The following is a 17881-nucleotide window of genomic DNA, read 5'->3' on the forward strand; positions in this document are numbered from 1 at the left end:
TCTAGAACTGGGGGCACAGTTGAAAAATAAGAGGGATGTTACTTACATCTTAGATGAGAGTTTTTTTTGATGAAAGCATTTTATTTAATTGAAGTGGAATTTTTAAGTTGATTTTGAAATAAATTGTTGCTACTTCCAAGTAAATAGTCGATGATGACAAATGATTACCGTCAGGTAAATCTTAACTAATGTTAAATCCATAAATGTCTTCTCTTCCCACCTTGGCTTTCTGAGAGGGTGTTGAAACTTTTCGAATTACCTGTGGAGGCTCAGTCTTTAAATATGTTTAAGGTAGAGACTGGTAGATTTCTGAATACTAGTGGTGTACAGCGTTATGCGGATACAGTGAGTAAAAGACATTGAAGTGTTCAATCAGCAATGATCATTTTGAATGGTGGACGGGTTCGTCGGGCCGAATGACCTACTCCTGTTCTTATAAATAATGCACATGAATGTAGGTAGTGCCTTTAACGTAAATTAACACCCTAGAAGTTTCATGGACGTGGGTCTCAAAGGAGGAGTCTGTGAGTTGCAGAGAGTTAGAGAGAATTGCGGAGTTTAGGATTTCGATTGTTGACATCACATTCGGTAATGCTGGACGAAAGGGAGTGGGTGATGCACATAGCATCAAAGTTACAGGAATAGGATACATTGAAGGTGGAGAACGGTAAAATACAGATAGCAGTTTGTGGATGGTGGGGCCAAGCAGGAGATTATTAGAATTGTTGAAAAACAGAAAATTCCGGAGAATTTCAGCAAGTCTGGTATCATCTGTGGTGAGAGAAACAAAGTTAGCATTTTAACATTACGAGTCCAACGTCATTCTTCTTTGTTTTTATAATATTGGAATAATCAAGTCTCACGCAGCTAATAACGGCATGAATGAGAGATTCGGTGACAGATGGGCTGAGGCAGAGGCGGGTGCTGTGTTGGTGAATGTAATTGGTCTTTGTCAGCTCAGAGATTATGGGGTCAAAAGCATGTGAACGTGTGGCCAAATTTCAGTCGAGTTTTATTTTGCCACTAGTTTTGCTCTCTTGCCTGGCAAAAAAGCGCGAGTTTGTGGCATGATTAAACAAGATATCTTTGATTTTTCCGGTATTCAACTGGAATTAGCTGTGACTCATCCAACATGTTGGTCAGGCACGCAAACTGACCATTAGTGGAGATTGTGTTGGAAGAGGTTGAAGTAGGCGTGGTGTGCGTCCATGTAGAAATGTACACTATTAGTTTAGATAGTGATACCTCAAAAAGGAGATGTAGACGTTGGTGTGGGGACAAGAATGGGTTTGTTTGCTTGCAGAGAACCAGGGTGGGAAGAGAAGCTGTTGTTGGAAATTTAACATTGGTTAAGATTTAGCTGGCGGTAATCATAGTTTACATCAATTATTTACTTGGAAGTAGCAACAATTTATTTCAAAATCAACTAAAATTTTCACTGCTATGAAATGAAATGCTTTCATCAATAATAACTAATTTCATATTAATATGTGTTCTGGTAGGATATGTTGTTCCAGCACCATTTTTTGCCCATCAGAAAGATGGCGACGCTGGGACCATGTAGTCACAGAGCAGATACTGTTAAGGTAATTTCCGGTGCTGTGCACTTTGGGAGTCGGGCCTGGTGAAGTGCTGTGTAACGAACGGAGGGTTAGGTTGAGGCTGAGTCAGGACTGTTGCCTTGGTCATGCCAGATTACCTGGGAACCGATCAGCGCAAAGCTAAGGAAGAAAAAGAAGAAGAAAAGCCTATTCGAGGTGAGTTGATGGCTTAAACCGGTGTTGGGAATGCAGTTGGGGGAGAGCTTTTTGTCGGGTTTGAGCGCAGAGGCCTTGTTGGTGTGGCGTCCAGGAGCAGGCTCTGTCTCCTGGGGTCATGGCCATTATTTTATTTTCTTTATCCAAGATCATCAGTCTCTACTCTGAGCTGTTAAGCCAGTTCTACTCGTGCCATTTTGCTGCGCCCAAATTGACTGCCTGACAGCCTTGAATATATTCAGTGACCCAGCTTCTATTGCCTGTTGAAGTAAATTCCAAACACCAACGATCCTTTGGGAAAACAGATTTCTCACGTTCCTTTTAAATCGGAAATTTTTCATCCTTAAACTGTACCTCCGCCCGTTCTATGTTTCCCCTGCTTCTGATTTTTGCAGTAAATGTAAGTTTTTGTAAAGGATAAAACTGTGTCCATGACAGTGGTTGTGCGGGCGAGTCTTGACTTTGCAAGGGTAGCAAAACTGAGGCTTGCACTTTCCAAATTTGGAGTAGGGAAGAAGACCCTCAACAAATTTTCGAAGGCAGACTCATCCAAAAGTTTCAAATTGACATCTGTGCATGAAAAATGTGTAAGTTGCCAGATTTTCATGCTGATTTTTGGGACTTGAGTTACCAGCTCACCCCAGTGTTAAATCGGTTGACATCAAAGCAAGATTTTATGAAAACTTTTTTGGCATTACAGTGATTGGGTGTTGTAGTGAGGAGTATTGTTGCTTTTATTGGGAAGTGGGCCTTTTTAATGTGAAAAGTGCAGCAATAAAAGCAGCTATCATTTAGGTTGAAAGCTTCTCATCCATTAAAATCAATGTTTGGTGGAAGTAGCCATGCAAGCAGTTGGAGGCTTCAAAGCCCATTGTACCTTGGAGCAAATATTTAATAACCGGAATGACATCTGTATCCACTCTTGGGTTTGTACTAATTCTTTGACTATAGACACCATAGATCAAATTTAAGTTTATCTCTTGAATTGTCTGGAAATAATGATTTGTGGGTATTCGACCATTTTTTCATAAAACAAAATCTAAAATTTACTTCATGAAATGGAAGCAGCACGCAAACAACTTCTCAGTGGCCATCCAAGTCACTGACATGGTCCAAAACATGATTTTTAAAAATTTCTAATCATTTCTCATAACTCTTCAGGTTTACTATGTGACATCTTGCTCTTCTTTGTGGTACCTTTCTTGATCTGGTGAACCTGTATGGACTGTCACTTAATTGGTCAGTTCTAAAGCCTTGGGGTTAGTGGGGATTGGTTAATTCAGTTACTCAATGTTTAAGATTTGATGCAGAATAATGCCAACACTCTGGGTTCAATCCCTATGCCTGTGATAGTTCATGAAGACTTGACTTTTGCCTTGCCCATGCTTGATGCAGAATTGAGCTCTGTATAGCAACCAGTGTAATAGTGGGAGGTGCCTATGGTTCCTTATGGTTAATTGTCTTTACCTAAAGTAACTTGCTATTTATTGACTTGCATAAAGACATCCTTGTCATTAAAATTGAGATTATATTCAGTTGCCTTTCCCTCTTTGCCCAGCTAATGAAATTCCCCATATCCCACACTATCTTAGCTTTGATGTAAATGCATACTGTGTCACCCATAGCCACTCGTGCTCTCGATGAGCATAACTTCAAGTATTTTAGCTTCATTTTAAACTGATTATTTTCCTTTTAATTTTATTTCTGAAAGTAATTTCCATGGTGTCATCAATTACATTACTTTTCAGCCCAGCTATCATTCCAATGATTTTTAATTCCAGATAATATACTTTTCATTTCTGATTATATCTCTTTTTGTTTGATTACAGCTTTAGATGAAGGGGATATTGCCCTCCTGAAGACTTATGTAAGTATTCTTGTGTGTTCAGTTGCCATTCTTGCAAATTGTACATTTAAACATTTACGATAATTACAAAAACTAAATGATCATATGTCGTTTGTTGCTGTTTGCACAAAGTTTCATTCAAACAAGGAACTAAATTATAAACAAATCGTGCTTGAAGTTAATACTCATGATGGAATCAGCATATTTACAAAGTGAATAAGTGTAGAGAAAGCAACAAACAAGATCCCAGTTGAACTCCTGCATTTTAAAAATTAGTCAGCACGGAGTGAAGTGATTGCTGTGGCCATGTTTCTTGCCTTCTCTTTGAAGAATCCCATTTCTCTGCTCCTTCCTCAGAAATTCAACCTGCTATATGAAAGAACTGGGCTCACCAACTAGAGTGTGTTTTTATCTGCTCGGATTCGGTTACCTGCATGACTGCATCAGGTCAGGGGTTTTCAGGTTGAAGTATTATTTTAATAGGACCCGTTCAGACTGTGGTCTCCCTTCCTACTTTGACCTATGAGGACACTTTTGAAACACTGGAGCTAAGGTCAGGATGAGAGGGACTCTCGTATGGAAATATGTGGGAAACACCTGCGGCAGCAAAGTTTACATGATTTGCACTGTTTCACCCACCCTGGTCTATCCAACAGTGGAATTTTGCTGCTCAGCCTTGCTTAGGAGCTGCCATGCAAACGTATTCAACATTCAACTTCAGGAAGCCATGGGTTTTTTTTTTTGAAAGCAAGGCAATTTGAGCAGCTTCCTATGCTGGTGCATTTTGAGCTCCTGGTGTCTGCAAGGAAAAGATCATCTTCAAAGAACACCGCTGCTGACAATTAACAAAGTACTCCCATTGACAGAATCTCGAAAAAGCCACACACATTTGGTTTAAGTCATAATGGAACATGCACCACACCCTACACACTAACAACAGATCTACCACTTGATGGTGCACCCTCCTGGTTGATTCTAAAGATCACTAATGGCAACCTGGTTACTGATCAATATGATAAAGCCCCACAATTCAACCTTTCATGGAAAATCCAGACAACCATCAATCATCTGAGGATGGATGGTGGGGGGGGGAAATATGGCCATTTGCTCCAAAAGAGAAATATGAAGAACATTTCAATTTTTTCAGGACTATCTAATTCTTACCGTTCCTCAATGGCAACTTCCAGATCTGTGACAAGGACAAGAGCAGCAGATATATGGGGACAGCACCAACTGCAGGTTCCGCTCAACCACACACCATCCAGATCTGGAATTCTATCACTGTTCTTCGACTGTCACTGAGTCAAAATTCTGAAATTTCTTCCTTGTATACCTAGACCTGAAGGAATCGAGCAGTTCAAAATTCAACTTAACATCACCATGTCAAGGGAAAATAGAAATGGGCAATAAATGCTGGCCTAACCAGCAATGTTCATATCTCATGAAGTGGTTTATGTATGATATTGGTTTGAATAAATGTTTTTTATAAGCTTTATTTCAGTCAAAGGCAGAAATAAGGACATTTGTGGGCTAGGTGGTTTTATTAAGAATGATTTCTTTCTTTTAGAATGTAGGCCATTTTAAAATCACCAGAAAAGTTAATTTGTTTATTATTTTAAATGGAGTAAAAAAAAATTAAGATATCAGATTTTATTGACCCCAATGATGGAGCTTCTTAATATCTGGTTCATGGTCAGTTGATGCCTAATTTTGTGACTATCTTTCCCATTTTTCATATTTTGTAGGGTCAGAGTACCTATTCCAGACAAATCAAACAAGTAGAGGATGACATCCAGCAGCTTCTCAAGAAAATTAATGAGCTGACCGGTATGTTTGTGTAAAACCAGTTAAGAGCTACTTTGATCTTTCACATGAAGAATAAGAGGTGACTTGATTGAAACTTTATAAGAGGGAACCTAACAAGTAGATGTGGAGAAAATGTTTACTGTATTGGGAAGTCTACAACTAGGACTCAAAACCTGAAAAGCAAGGGTTATCCATTTAAAAAGATAAGTTGAATTCCTGTCTGTAGGTTGATAGTCTTTGGAATTGTCTTCCCAAAAAAGTGCTGGAAGCAGAGCCCTTGAATATTTTTTAAGACAGAGGTATGTAGTTTCTTGTTAAGCAGGAGTTTGAAAGATAATTAAGTAGATAGGAATGTGGATTTGAAGTTACAGTCAGTTTAGCCATATTCTTAAGAAATCGCAAAGTAGGTCCAAGAGACTGGCATCAGGCGGAGGGAAAAAAATGTATAAAATTCTAAACTTTTCTAGCAGTATTTAATTAATATTGTTAATATAATGCCTTTTTGATCCAAATTCATTTTAAAAAAACAATTTTAATAAGACTTTCATTAGTCTTGAAGAGTATGTGTTGGGTGATCTGAGATTGCAACACTTTAGTAGAATTATAATGCTTTATCTCATTGTTAAAGGAAAGTAGTTTTAATTTGGATCAGCTTATATGTGCATGGGTTAAGTATTGTTGTTTATGCCGTCACTTGAAACATCTGAGCCTTGTAAATTAATGCTAATCCCACTACCAAAAAATAATTTAGTGGGTCTGCTTTTTTTTCCCTCTTTCATCTGAGCACTGAATTAATTTTCAACTGTTTCACTTCCAGCATCCCTTACTATTCTCTTCTACATTTTAAAGTTTCTTTTTATGGCTGTCAGAACTGAAGTTGCAGATCAAGAATTTCCTTACTAAGCTCCCCCGAGTACAGCATGCTTTCATATATCAAGTTTTTTTTTTTTTTTTATTCATTCACTCACAGGATGTAGGCACTGTTGGCTGGACCAGTATTTATTGCCCATCCCTAGATGCCCATGAGAAGGTGTGGTGAGCTGCCTTCTTGAATGAATGAAATCCGTTTAGTGCAGGTACTCCCAAAGGGAAGGAATTCCAGAATTTTGACTTGGTGACACTGAAGGAACAGCAATTATATTCTAAGTCAGGATGGTGGGTTGCTTGGAGGGGATCTTGCAGATAGTGGTGTTCACATGTATCTGCTGCCCTTGTCCTTCTAGACAATAGGTCTTGGGTTTGCAAAGTACTGTCAAGGGAGCCTTGGTGAATTTCTGCAGTGCATCCCATAGACAGTATATGTTTGCAGCTACTGAGTGAATGTGATAGAGGTATTGAATGTTTTGTGGATTTGGTGCCATCAGGCAGGTTGCTTTGTCCTGATGGTGTCAAGTTTCTTCAGTAGCCATTGTATTTATATGACTAGTCCAGTTCAGTTTCTGGTCAAATGTAACTCCAGGTTTTGATGTCAATTCAGAAATGGTAATGCCATTGATAGTTGAGAGGCGATGTTTAGATCCTTTCTTGTTGGAGATTGTCATTGCCTGGCATTTGTATGGAGTAAATGATACTTGTCAATTTGTAGCCTAAGCCTAGATATTGTCCAGGTTATGCTGCATTTGGGCATAGACTTCTTCAGTTTCTGAGGAGTCTTGAATGGTGCTGAATATTGTAAAGTCACAGCAAACATCCCACTTTTTGGGTTCCAGACTGTTGGAGCCACTGGCTAAAAGACCCTCTGTCTTCTTTATTGCCAAATGGAAAAGCAGACCTCTTCTTGAGAATAATTTGCTTGATCTATTCACAGGAATTATCTCTTTCCTCTTTCTCTTTCAGTCTGCATCTGCACCAATCATTTTCTTTTCCTTCTCCCCAATCCTCTGTTTTTAACTGCCATTCTTGTCCTAAGTCTCGTGGCTTCTTTCTGAACCTGCTTCAAGTTGGTGCTGCTTTGAGGCCTGGGCTGTGTAATCACATGGACAAGTATTTCAAATTTCCTTACAATGCTGGGTCAAAGGTATCACACTGTTTATTACTGGATATGGAATTTTTGATTCATTGGTTGTCTGATAGCTGTTAACTTTGTTTTAAATAGCTTTGATTGACTTTTTAAAGCAAAATACTGCAGATGCTGGAAATCTGAATTAAAAATAGAAAGTGCGAGGAAGCTTGGCAAATTTGGCAGCATCTGTGAAGAAAGAAACAGAGTGAATGTTTCAAGTCCATTAAGACAATTTGGATTTCTTGCTCAATAAATTAATTATACTGCAACCTTCTGTTTTTAAAAAAAAAATTCCAAATTTTGTAATGCTGGACCATATTTTAGTTTAATCAGATGAGAAAATTACATGGTTACTTTAAATATCAAACCAATACGGATAACCTTTTTTCTGCTTTCCATGTAGAACTTTGATTTCTTTCGTATCAAAATTCCTACTTTTAAAGTTTGGAATTTCCTGCTTTGTGATCTCTACATTGCACATCGTAAACCAATAACTTTTTAAATTTTGAGACATCATCTGAATCACATTTAACATATGTTTGGTTACTTACTTCCTGAGATATGCATTTTGTTTTACAAATATTTGATGTACAAGGGGATTATCACTGGATTGCAGTGGTTCAAGAAGGCAGCTTGTCAGAACTTTCTCGAGGAAAATTAGAGATGCACAGCAAATGCTGGCATTACCAGTGACATTTGCATCCCATTTTTAACATTTCACTTATTGTACTGTCCAGTTTAACTTCAGCCAAAATAAATATAAACTTTTTTTTTAAGAAGATCGGATTCCTTTTGTCTGTAGGTATCAAGGAGTCTGATACAGGTCTGGCTCCTCCAGCACTATGGGATCTGGCAGCTGACAAACAAACCCTGCAAAGTGAGCAGCCATTGCAGGTTGCAAGGTATGAATTTTAAGATAATCTTAAAACTGAAGTTCTGAATTTCCAGATATTGATGGGGTTGCTTTCTTGTCATCTTGAACTCAAAACCTGTATATTTTGAGGTTGTAGACATGCTTGCCGAGCCGGTGGGTTTGGTTGCAAACATTTTGTCACCCTGCTAGGTAACATCGTCAGTGCGCCTCCAGTGAAGTGTCGGTGTTCTGTCCTGCTTATGCCTTGCTTTACTGGGGTGGTTGGTATTACTTCCGGTTTTGTTTTCTCAGTGGTTCGTACACCGTGTCTAATTCAATGTGTTTGTTGATGGAATTTCAGTTGGAATACCAGGCCTCCAGGAATTCCCTGGAGTGTCTCTGTCTGGCTTGTGCTGTTATCGATGTGTTGTCCGTGTGTAGTGAGACAAGTGAGAATTGATCGTGTCTCTTGGTGTGGCCAGTTGGTGTTCATGTATCTGTATAGTCGATTTTCTTCTAGTTTGGCCTATGTTTGGTTGCGTAACAGAGATGTTTCAGAAACCGATTTTTGTCCTCACAATAAAGGTAAAAGATAAAGTCACCATTGTCCCAAAGGACTATAGTGCTGCCGTGTTGTTAGAGATGATTGGTGGTGTGACCTGAGGGTTACCACGCTTCAGGTGAGGGGAAAATCTGTAAAGATGGCTCCTTCATGGTAATCTCAGGCATGTGAATTTCTACAGGCAGACATCATTCCATCATTTCTGTTACTATGTCGTAACAGTTCAGAATTTTGTATAACTATCTGTGTTTGACGTCCATGTTCACATAATAGTGTCTGTATTCTGTCATATTGTCTGCAGTTCTGGTTGTCACACTGTGGAAAGGATGTGGATTCTTTAGATAGGGTTTAAAGAAGGTTTACCAGGATATTGCCTGAATAGGTGTGTACTAGCTATAAGGAAAAGTTGGACAAACTTAGATTGTTTTGCTCAAGCGTGGAAGGCTGAGGGATGACCTTACAGAAGTATATGAAATTGATTGGCATGAATAGACTGGATAGGTGGAGTCTTTTTCTTGAGATGGAAATGTTAGATACCAGGGGGCACAGGTTTAAGGTGAGAAGGAGGGAGAAGATTTAAAGGAAATGTGCAAGATGAATATTTTACATAGAGGTTGGTAGGGTATAGGAATGCATTGCCAGGGGAGGTAGTCTAAAGGGCAACTAGGGAAGGGCAATAAATGGTTGCCAGCCAATGATGCCCACATCCCTCAAGTGAGTAAAAACACAGAAATGATACCAATGTTTAAAAGGCATTTAGACGGATAAATGAACAAGCAGCGAATAGAGGGATATCGACCACGTGCAAGCAGATGGCATTAGTTTAGAATGGCATCATGGTCAGCACAGACAAAGGGTGTGTTCCTGTGCTGTATGTACTGTTCTATGTTCTGATAATCTCCCAAGTTCTAAAACTCGATACGTTCCAATTAAACAATTTGAATATGGAGAAATGTTAAGTGTGGGAGCGACTTAGTTTAAAAATGTCATCTTGAACCTGAATGATGTAAATTGATTTCCTCTAAGTTGTCTTTGGTAATATATTTCAAGAGTAGGAAAGTGAACATTTTTACTGTTGCTAATGTGGGCAGTCATCCTGTCGGTATATTTATTGAAATTCAACAAAAATACATAATTTTTTTTATCCCACAACTTCTGTATTGTGCTAGTTCCAATTTAGTACACTGTTGACATGTCTAGTGAACAAATCTTTTGGATGTACTCAGTTTTGGATGATCTGAACTTCCAAACAGAAAGAATGGAGGACTTGTCACTTGCCATGACAATGATGCTTTTGAAGATGTGTTAGAAGCTGTAAAGGGATGTCTGGCATTGCTGCTACTATAAATCCACACCTATGACTTCATGCTTGTACTTGCTGAAGCTTAATAAAATGTGAATAAAATCCACTTTTTTTTTCTTTTTATAGATGTACAAAGATCATTAATGCAGATTCAGAAGATCCTAAGTACATAATTAACGTGAAGCAGTTTGCAAAATTTGTAGTTGATTTGAGTGACCAGGTGGCTCCTACTGATATTGAGGAAGGAATGAGAGTTGGGTATGGACAAAATCTTTAATTTTTCTATATGCCAGCTGATATGCACTTCTTATATTATGTTTTACTGACTTAGCGATTTTATACGTTTAAACAAATCAAACTGTAGGAAGTTTCAGATTCACGGTTGCATTAAGATTCAATTTATATCTGTTAGAATCAACAAAGTCAATATAAATATATTTTACATGAATTTGCAGCACATTTTAAAATACTTCTTTGAACATTTTGACAGTGTGGATCGAAACAAGTATCAAATCCATATTCCACTGCCTCCAAAGATTGATCCCACGGTTACCATGATGCAAGTAAGTCCAGCAGCAAAAACTTAGAATATATATCATGCTTTTAGCATGATAAAACATTCCAAGATCAAATGCAGGAGTGTAATCAGACAGTTATTCATTCCAAATGAAAAGAGGAGCTGTCAGGTGAGATGGGCTATAAGGCCAAAGGAGCTGTCAGGTGAGATGGGCTATAAGGCCAAAGGAGGAGAGAGGCATAAAGGTTTAGAGAGTGAATTCTAGCTTAGGGTCTAAACAGCTGAAGGCAGGGATATTGTACAGAGTGATATTAGTTGTAGCGAATAAAATGGGGGGTTGATTGAGACCACAATTAATGGAATGCAAAGTAATCCATGGGTTGTAGAGCTGGAGGAGTTTAGGGAGGGATGAGACCATAAGGAATTTGGTCGCAAGATGAGGATTTTAAGTTTTTTAAAAGCACACAGAGGCCATGAGCCAATGTAGGCCAGTGAGCACAGGGCTAATGTATGAACAGGACTTGGTTCAGAAGGTCCTGATTTATACTGTCACTTTACTGCCTGGAAGAACAAGAGCAGCAAGCGCTTAGGAATGTCACAGCATTGAGACTTGAAAATATCTTGTCCATTCATTCATTGTTTCTGGGTTAAAATACTGAAATTGCCTAACAGCAATGTGAATGTACCTTAAGCTAGACTGCATTAGTTCAAAAAGGTAGCTTACTGATACCTTCTGGGAAGGAAAATGTATGCTGTTCTTGTGGTCGATGATAGGTGAGTGGCCAGCTAAGACAGTATTGAAATAGTTGCATCTGGAGGTATCAAATGCATGAAAAAGGGTCCCAGCAGCAGCTAGTTAGGGACAAAAGCTAGCAATACTAGAAGTGAAAACAGGCAGTCTTAGTGAAGAGGATGTCGGTTTAAAGCACAAATCAGAGTCAAATAGAACAATGAGATTACAAATGATCTGGTTCAGGTGGCGACAGTGGCCAGGAAGCATGATTGAAACTGTGAGCAGTGAACAGAGATTATAGTCTGACCAAAGATAGTAGCATTGATCTTCTCAATATTTGATTGGAGGGAATTTCAGCTCCTCCAAGACTGATGTTGAGCAGCCTGACAAATCAAGCAGTGGAGTGATCAAGTGAGGTGGTGGTGAGGGGAAGCTGGGTTGTTGACAGTGTATGTGAACTGACTTAGAATATAAATATTCAGTGATCTTGGGTCTCCAAAGGTTAACTATGGGGGTTCAGAAGAAAATACAGCATAAGAGATTGTCTATGGCTGTATCCGTAGAGTTAAGAGTGGAATCAGCTGGACAAAGGAGTTTGTCATTGAGAAGAAAGTGTCAAAGACTGCGGACAAGTCAAGAGAAATGGTAAGGGATGATACATCAGGTAATTAGATGTGCTTTCCAGGGCCATTTCAATTCTGTGGTGAAGTAGAAACCTAATCAAAGGTGTTCAAACTTGGAATTGAGACATGTGGGACTTTAGAGATGGAATATTAGTTAGTAGTTAGTAAGGGCAGCAAAATAAAAATGTTTCTTTTGGGGCAGGAGAGAATGGATGGTTCGGATTTGAAATGGACAGCAGATAGTATCTGAGGGGGAACCAGAGAACCCATTGCATTGCAAGTTTATATATTAATTGGATAAATCTCAAAGGCTTCTCCAATAAAATCCTCAATAGTAACTCTGTATTGTTGGTTTCAGACCTCATTGTCAGGAGTACTGATTCAGGAATGAAGTTTCAAAGCAGGTTACACTTGTTTTTTTTAAACTTGGTTAGTGGCTCAGGTTTTTTTAGTTTAGTTTTGTATTATGGTGAGTTACGAATCCTTTCAAATCTTTCGCCTAATATGAATATTCAGTTTTGAGGCTGTCATTTGTACTTCGAATCAATTTGAAATGCTCAGAAAACAGTTCTTATGTTTAGAGAGGTGCATTATATTATTAGAGCCATGTCAATGTATTTTTTCAGTTTTCTCTTTCCATTAACTGAGCAGAACAGTGACTGAAAGAATTATCCCTTTAGTTATGTGAACTAACCTTTACTAATCCTGGTATTTTCATTGTTCACTATTTGACAGTTTTTTTTTAAAAGGTACTTAATTTTGAGTGTTTAAACCTGCATGGACAGTAATAATTTTATTCCTTTCTTTCCATAATACTACTGACATCTTCTGCCCTGGTTCTTCTAGGCAATAAAGGTGACAGTTTAAATCAGCACCTTCTGAACTAAATCCTGTTCATTTGTCATCCCACTGCTTACTGACCTATGTTGGCTTGTGGTCCTTGTGCATTTTTTAAAAATATTAAAATCTCCATTCTTAAATTCAAATTCCTTCATGGTCTCATCCCTTCCCAAATAGTAAAAATTGTATTTGCAGGCTAAATTTGTAAACCATTACTGTAATCAATGCTTCAAATGCATTTTCAGGTGGAAGAAAAGCCAGATGTGACATACAGTGATGTTGGTGGCTGCAAAGAACAGATTGAGAAATTGAGGGAGGTAGTGGAAACCCCTTTGCTGCATGTAAGTATACATCTAGTATCATTTCATTTGCTTAAGATTTACTCTTTTACTATTCAGTCTGTGCAGTAATGTCAGTGAATAACAAAGTTGTTTTCGATGAATGGGGAATGTGGATAGCCAATAAACTGGATTGGTTTTGTTATTTTAACATGGCTGCAATAACTTTATTTTACAAGCTGCTAAATATAGTGCTTATGAGAAGGAATTGTGCATTGTATTAAATCACTGTCTTGACTTTCAGCCAGAACGCTTTGTTAACCTTGGTATTGAACCACCAAAAGGAGTGCTGCTATTCGGACCACCAGGAACAGGGAAAACGCTGTGTGCACGAGCTGTGGCAAACAGGACAGATGCTTGCTTCATAAGAGTGATTGGGTCTGAACTGGTACAAAAGTATGTGGGAGAGGTAAAAAACCAATAACTTTATGACACTTCTTTGAGTGGTGTGGGTACTCTGTCTCTGTCTGAAATATGGCAATTCACACCTCACTCAAGTAGAGGCACACATGCACTACTTGAGTAGGCCTTAGTCTTTGAAGATCTGCTCCTTGAATAAGACATTTGTGAAAGTAATCATGCAAATTTGATCACCCATTTCAGCTCTAACAATTTTTCTGTGAAAATTTAAATTGCTAGTCTCTGGAATGATAGAAGTCACTTTACTAAGTAAGAGACAAAGAAACTGCAGATGCTGGAATCCAAGGTAGGCAAACAGGAGGCTGGAAGAACACAGCAGGCCAGGCAGCATCTGGAGCAAAGGAGCAGTCAACATTTCAGGTATTAACCCTGCTTTAGGACTGGTAAGGTCCAAAGAAGGGTAATACCCGAAATGTTGACTGCTCCTTTCCTCCAGATGCTGCCTGACTTTACTAAGTAGACTGCAGCAGCTAATAATTTGTTGTATTCTTTCTTGGAAGTTAATATAGTAGAGGTCACTTTACACAAGTAGAGTTGTTCCAGATATATTTAGTAATTTTTATTCCATTTTTAGGGTGCTCGGATGGTCCGTGAACTTTTTGAGATGGCCAGAACAAAGAAGGCTTGTTTAATATTCTTTGATGAGATTGATGCAATTGGAGGTACTTATATCTAATTTCTTCAGAAAAATGTGTCTTTGGGCTAAATGACTATTTGAAACAGTGTAAGGAAATTTAAGTCAATAGACTGATCAGATGGTTGTAGCATGCCATTGGATGACGACACTCATCTGGGAACTATTTGTTGACTTGATTAAAACGTTTTGGCACTATCAACATTAATTGTAAATGCTGCTAAACAATGTTTCCTTACTGAAACCTCACCCTGCCAAAATATGAACTAAAGAAATTAACTGATCAGGACAGATGCAAAAATGCTTCCTTTGAAATTTGGCAATGATTTTTACCACATGAAAGAAACACAGTGGTAAGTCTATTTTGATCAAGGCATTGCTATAGAAAGTGCACTAAGGAGCTATGTTCCACTTTAAGTTCACCAAAGGTGCAATGTTTGGACATCACCTTTTGTGACAAGCTTACGGATTTGTGGCTTCTGGCAAGTGTACACAAACTATATATTGTGAGCTCAACTGATCATCTTAAATAGGTTGGTGAAATTTTTAGTACACTTCGGATTGGTCAAAAAGTTCCCTTTAAAATTTAGCATTATTGCATCTGTACTGATGAGTAAAGGTCAAAGGTTCGGAATAGATTTGTAGCTTGGGTTGTGGATGCTGTGTGAACTAGCAAACTAACCGCAGTAAAGGTCAAAAGCTTCAACAATATGTGTCTCTTCTTTTTAGTTTAGTTTAAGAGACGCATGCCATGGAGTCAAAATTCCTATGAAATCTGCCTGTCAGTTTCTGTCCTGAAGGTGTCTCTTGATTGAGCACACTGTTTTCATTACGTGTATATTGCACCACTCTCTAATTAATCAAAAAAAATTGCCTGTTTTCTGTATTTCGTACCTCCTGATTTAATATGTTGAGGATATGCATTAGCATTTGAAAGGCAACTTTTTTTCTCCAAGGTGCTCGTTTCGATGATGGTGCTGGTGGTGACAATGAGGTTCAACGTACAATGCTGGAGCTTATTAACCAACTTGATGGATTTGACCCCAGGGGCAACATTAAAGTACTGATGGCCACAAACAGACCTGATACATTAGATCCAGCTCTGATGAGACCTGGACGTTTAGACCGTAAAATTGAATTTAGTTTACCAGATCTTGAGGTATGGAGAAATGCTACCTAATACATTTTGAATATTAACTTATGAATCTGAAAAAAAAATTGCAACTATTTTCCAAATCTCTGTTGAATTTCTATAGTCCTTGTATAAAACAACCATTTTTGTGTATGTTGTAAACTAGTGAAAAATAACGAAGTTGTAACATTGCCACACTTTAAGTTCACCTGCAAACTGAGTTCCAGACTGCCAGTTTTGCCCTATAAATGTTCTTGCCATGATTTGAAATCATCAAATGTGAAAAAAAATGTTTATTCTATCCAACGGCAATGTATTAAGATATGGCGTATAAATTACAATTTAAGCTGCTTTTGATTTTCAATTCAGGGCCGAACTCACATTTTCAAAATCCATGCACGTTCCATGAGTGTGGAGAGAGACATAAGATTTGAATTGCTTGCTCGGCTGTGTCCCAACAGTACTGGTGAGTTAATGTGTTTTAAAAATAGATTTTAAAAATACTTTGTGAACTTTTTCAATTCCAAGATGTTTAAATCTGAATGTTTACAAATGCCAATACAAGTAGTTCTGCAATAACGTGTTTGGTTAACGCAAACTGGCTGTAATGCAGTTGATGAATAGTGGACCCTGTTTGGATAATGTGAACTTTCTACTGTACAATATAGCATTTTTTTTTCTGTAGCAATTTCCCTCTCCCTCGATTTTCAATTGCATGAGGTCACACAAGAATGCAAATATAGTGTTGTAGGAGAACTACCTGTATTCAAAAACATGTTAGGAGGAACACAAATATGCTATTTAGCTCAAGTCTGTTTCATCATTTAATATGGTCATGGCTAATCCTCTTCAACACTTCTTTCTCCATACCCTGGTCCAGCCTTGCCAGTATTTTGTTTCAATGAGAGAGCCCCTCATTCTTCAAAACTCCAGTGAATACAGGCTAAGTTAATCTAACTTCTCATATACTTATAAAGAGAGTGCAGGAGTGTCAGATCTTGGGTAAGGTGACTAAAAATACACACAGTACCCCAGGTGTGGTCTCACAAAAGCTATGTACAGCTGCAGTAAGTTGTCCTGAAGGCCATATACCATTCCTAAATGCTTGCTTTCAGTGGCTCGTGTACAAGGACGGCCACGTCCTTTGCATATCAATACTTCCCAATCTACAACAGAATTTGTTATAGCTGACCATAGCTCCTGCTTCTGTGGCATTTAAACTATTTGTTACATCCAAAGTCTTGAGGTTGTTCAGATGATGCGCTACCCTTTTTACCCGACATCCACCAACCCCTGATTCCAAAGCAAAGTGTTAGCAAGTGACACACAATGATGCTGAGATTTGAAAATCTTCCTATCTAGGACTATATAACTTGTCTATAAAATTATACTTAGGCCAGCCCTAGTAGTTTAGTTTTTAGGACAAATCTAGTGACTACCATGCAACAAATGTGATGTAACCATGCTTTGCTATATTTTTCACCTCTTTGCAGGAGCTGAGATCCGCAGTGTTTGTACAGAAGCTGGAATGTTTGCTATTCGTGCACGTCGGAAAATTGCTACAGAGAAGGATTTTTTGGAAGCTGTGAATAAAGTTATCAAGTCATATGCCAAGTTCAGTGCTACTCCACGATACATGACCTACAACTAATTTTCTGCACGATTGTAATATTTGAATTCTATAACCCTGTTGTGCTTTTGAGTGGCTGTAACAAGTGGGATGATGTTTTACGCAACTTTGTGTTGGTCCACTTATGACGAATAAAAAATTGAAATTTCAACGTGTAGTCTAGTAACTGCTACAAAGTAGGTGATTGAAAGTAGGAATGGAAGTGGTTAGATTTTATACTTACCCATCAGTGGGTTTGGGGTTGAGAAGAGTGGCTTTCCTGCTGACCTGACATTTTACTGGGGATGAGGCCAGTTAGCCACCACAGACCCCCACAATATTTTATCCAGTGAAGGGATGAAGAAACCCATGCCATGCAGGAAGCACAGTGGTTTTAGCTGCATAAACTCATTAGGCAGGTAAACAGGAGGAGCAACAATTGCTGGGTCTATCAACCCCCACAATGATAATACTGTTTACGCTCTCCTCTGCCTCCTAAAACAAGAACCTAACCCACCTTGCTGGGGCCAGGCTGACCAACTCCAGTATTACCCAGGACATTCCTTGGAGATTAGGCCCCACTGCAACTGAACCAGCTACAGTTCCTAGCAGTGACCACACAATGCTGCACTGTCACTTTTTTGAGGAGTTGTTTAGATCACGCTGCTTGTTCAGAGGTGTAAAATATCCTTTTCAATAATTCAAAGGAACACTGGTTCCCTACTATCCTGTTCAGAATTCCTTGCTTGACCAGCAGTTTGTAAAAGAAGATGAACTTTCATCAAATTCATGTTTTTAGGATTTTGTTGTAAATGAGTTGACTGCCATGTTGGTTTAAAAAAAGCAACTTCACAAAGTAATTTATTGGTTGAAAAGCACTTTCAAACTTCATTAGGACATAAGGTA

The 17881-nt window shown here is 38.5% G+C and overlaps 1 protein-coding gene across 1 annotated transcript; it reads left to right on the forward strand.

Annotated features, from left to right (window-relative positions):
- The first annotated feature begins 1547 nt into the window (after window positions 1-1547).
- On the forward strand, window positions 1548-17147 carry psmc2 (proteasome 26S subunit, ATPase 2). Its single transcript, XM_020536008.2, has 12 exons — window positions 1548-1757; window positions 3587-3624; window positions 5349-5430; window positions 8214-8313; window positions 10256-10387; window positions 10620-10692; window positions 13088-13183; window positions 13425-13589; window positions 14175-14262; window positions 15191-15393; window positions 15736-15832; window positions 16860-17147. Exons 1-12 carry the CDS (start codon window positions 1688-1690, stop codon window positions 17015-17017), a joined length of 1302 nt encoding a protein of 433 aa, XP_020391597.2. The 5' UTR covers window positions 1548-1687; the 3' UTR covers window positions 17018-17147.
- The last annotated feature ends 734 nt before the right edge of the window (window positions 17148-17881 follow it).

The sequence above is a fragment of the Rhincodon typus genome, chromosome 22 (assembly GCF_021869965.1).
Source record: "Rhincodon typus isolate 14 chromosome 22, sRhiTyp1.1, whole genome shotgun sequence".
In the NCBI taxonomy this organism is placed as follows: domain Eukaryota; kingdom Metazoa; phylum Chordata; class Chondrichthyes; order Orectolobiformes; family Rhincodontidae; genus Rhincodon; species Rhincodon typus.

What these genes read in the sequence shown, in the direction of transcription:
- psmc2 (XM_020536008.2), top strand. Translation starts at nt 1,688, where the DNA reads ATGCCAGATTACCTGGGAACCGATCAGCGCAAAGCTAAGGAAGAAAAA. An exon ending in CAGCCATTGCAGGTTGCAAG is followed by an intron (nt 8,314 to 10,255) that starts GTATGAATTTTA and finishes TTCTTTTTATAG; the next exon opens with ATGTACAAAGATCATTAATG. An exon ending in TTAGTTTACCAGATCTTGAG is followed by an intron (nt 15,394 to 15,735) that starts GTATGGAGAAAT and finishes TTTTCAATTCAG; the next exon opens with GGCCGAACTCACATTTTCAA.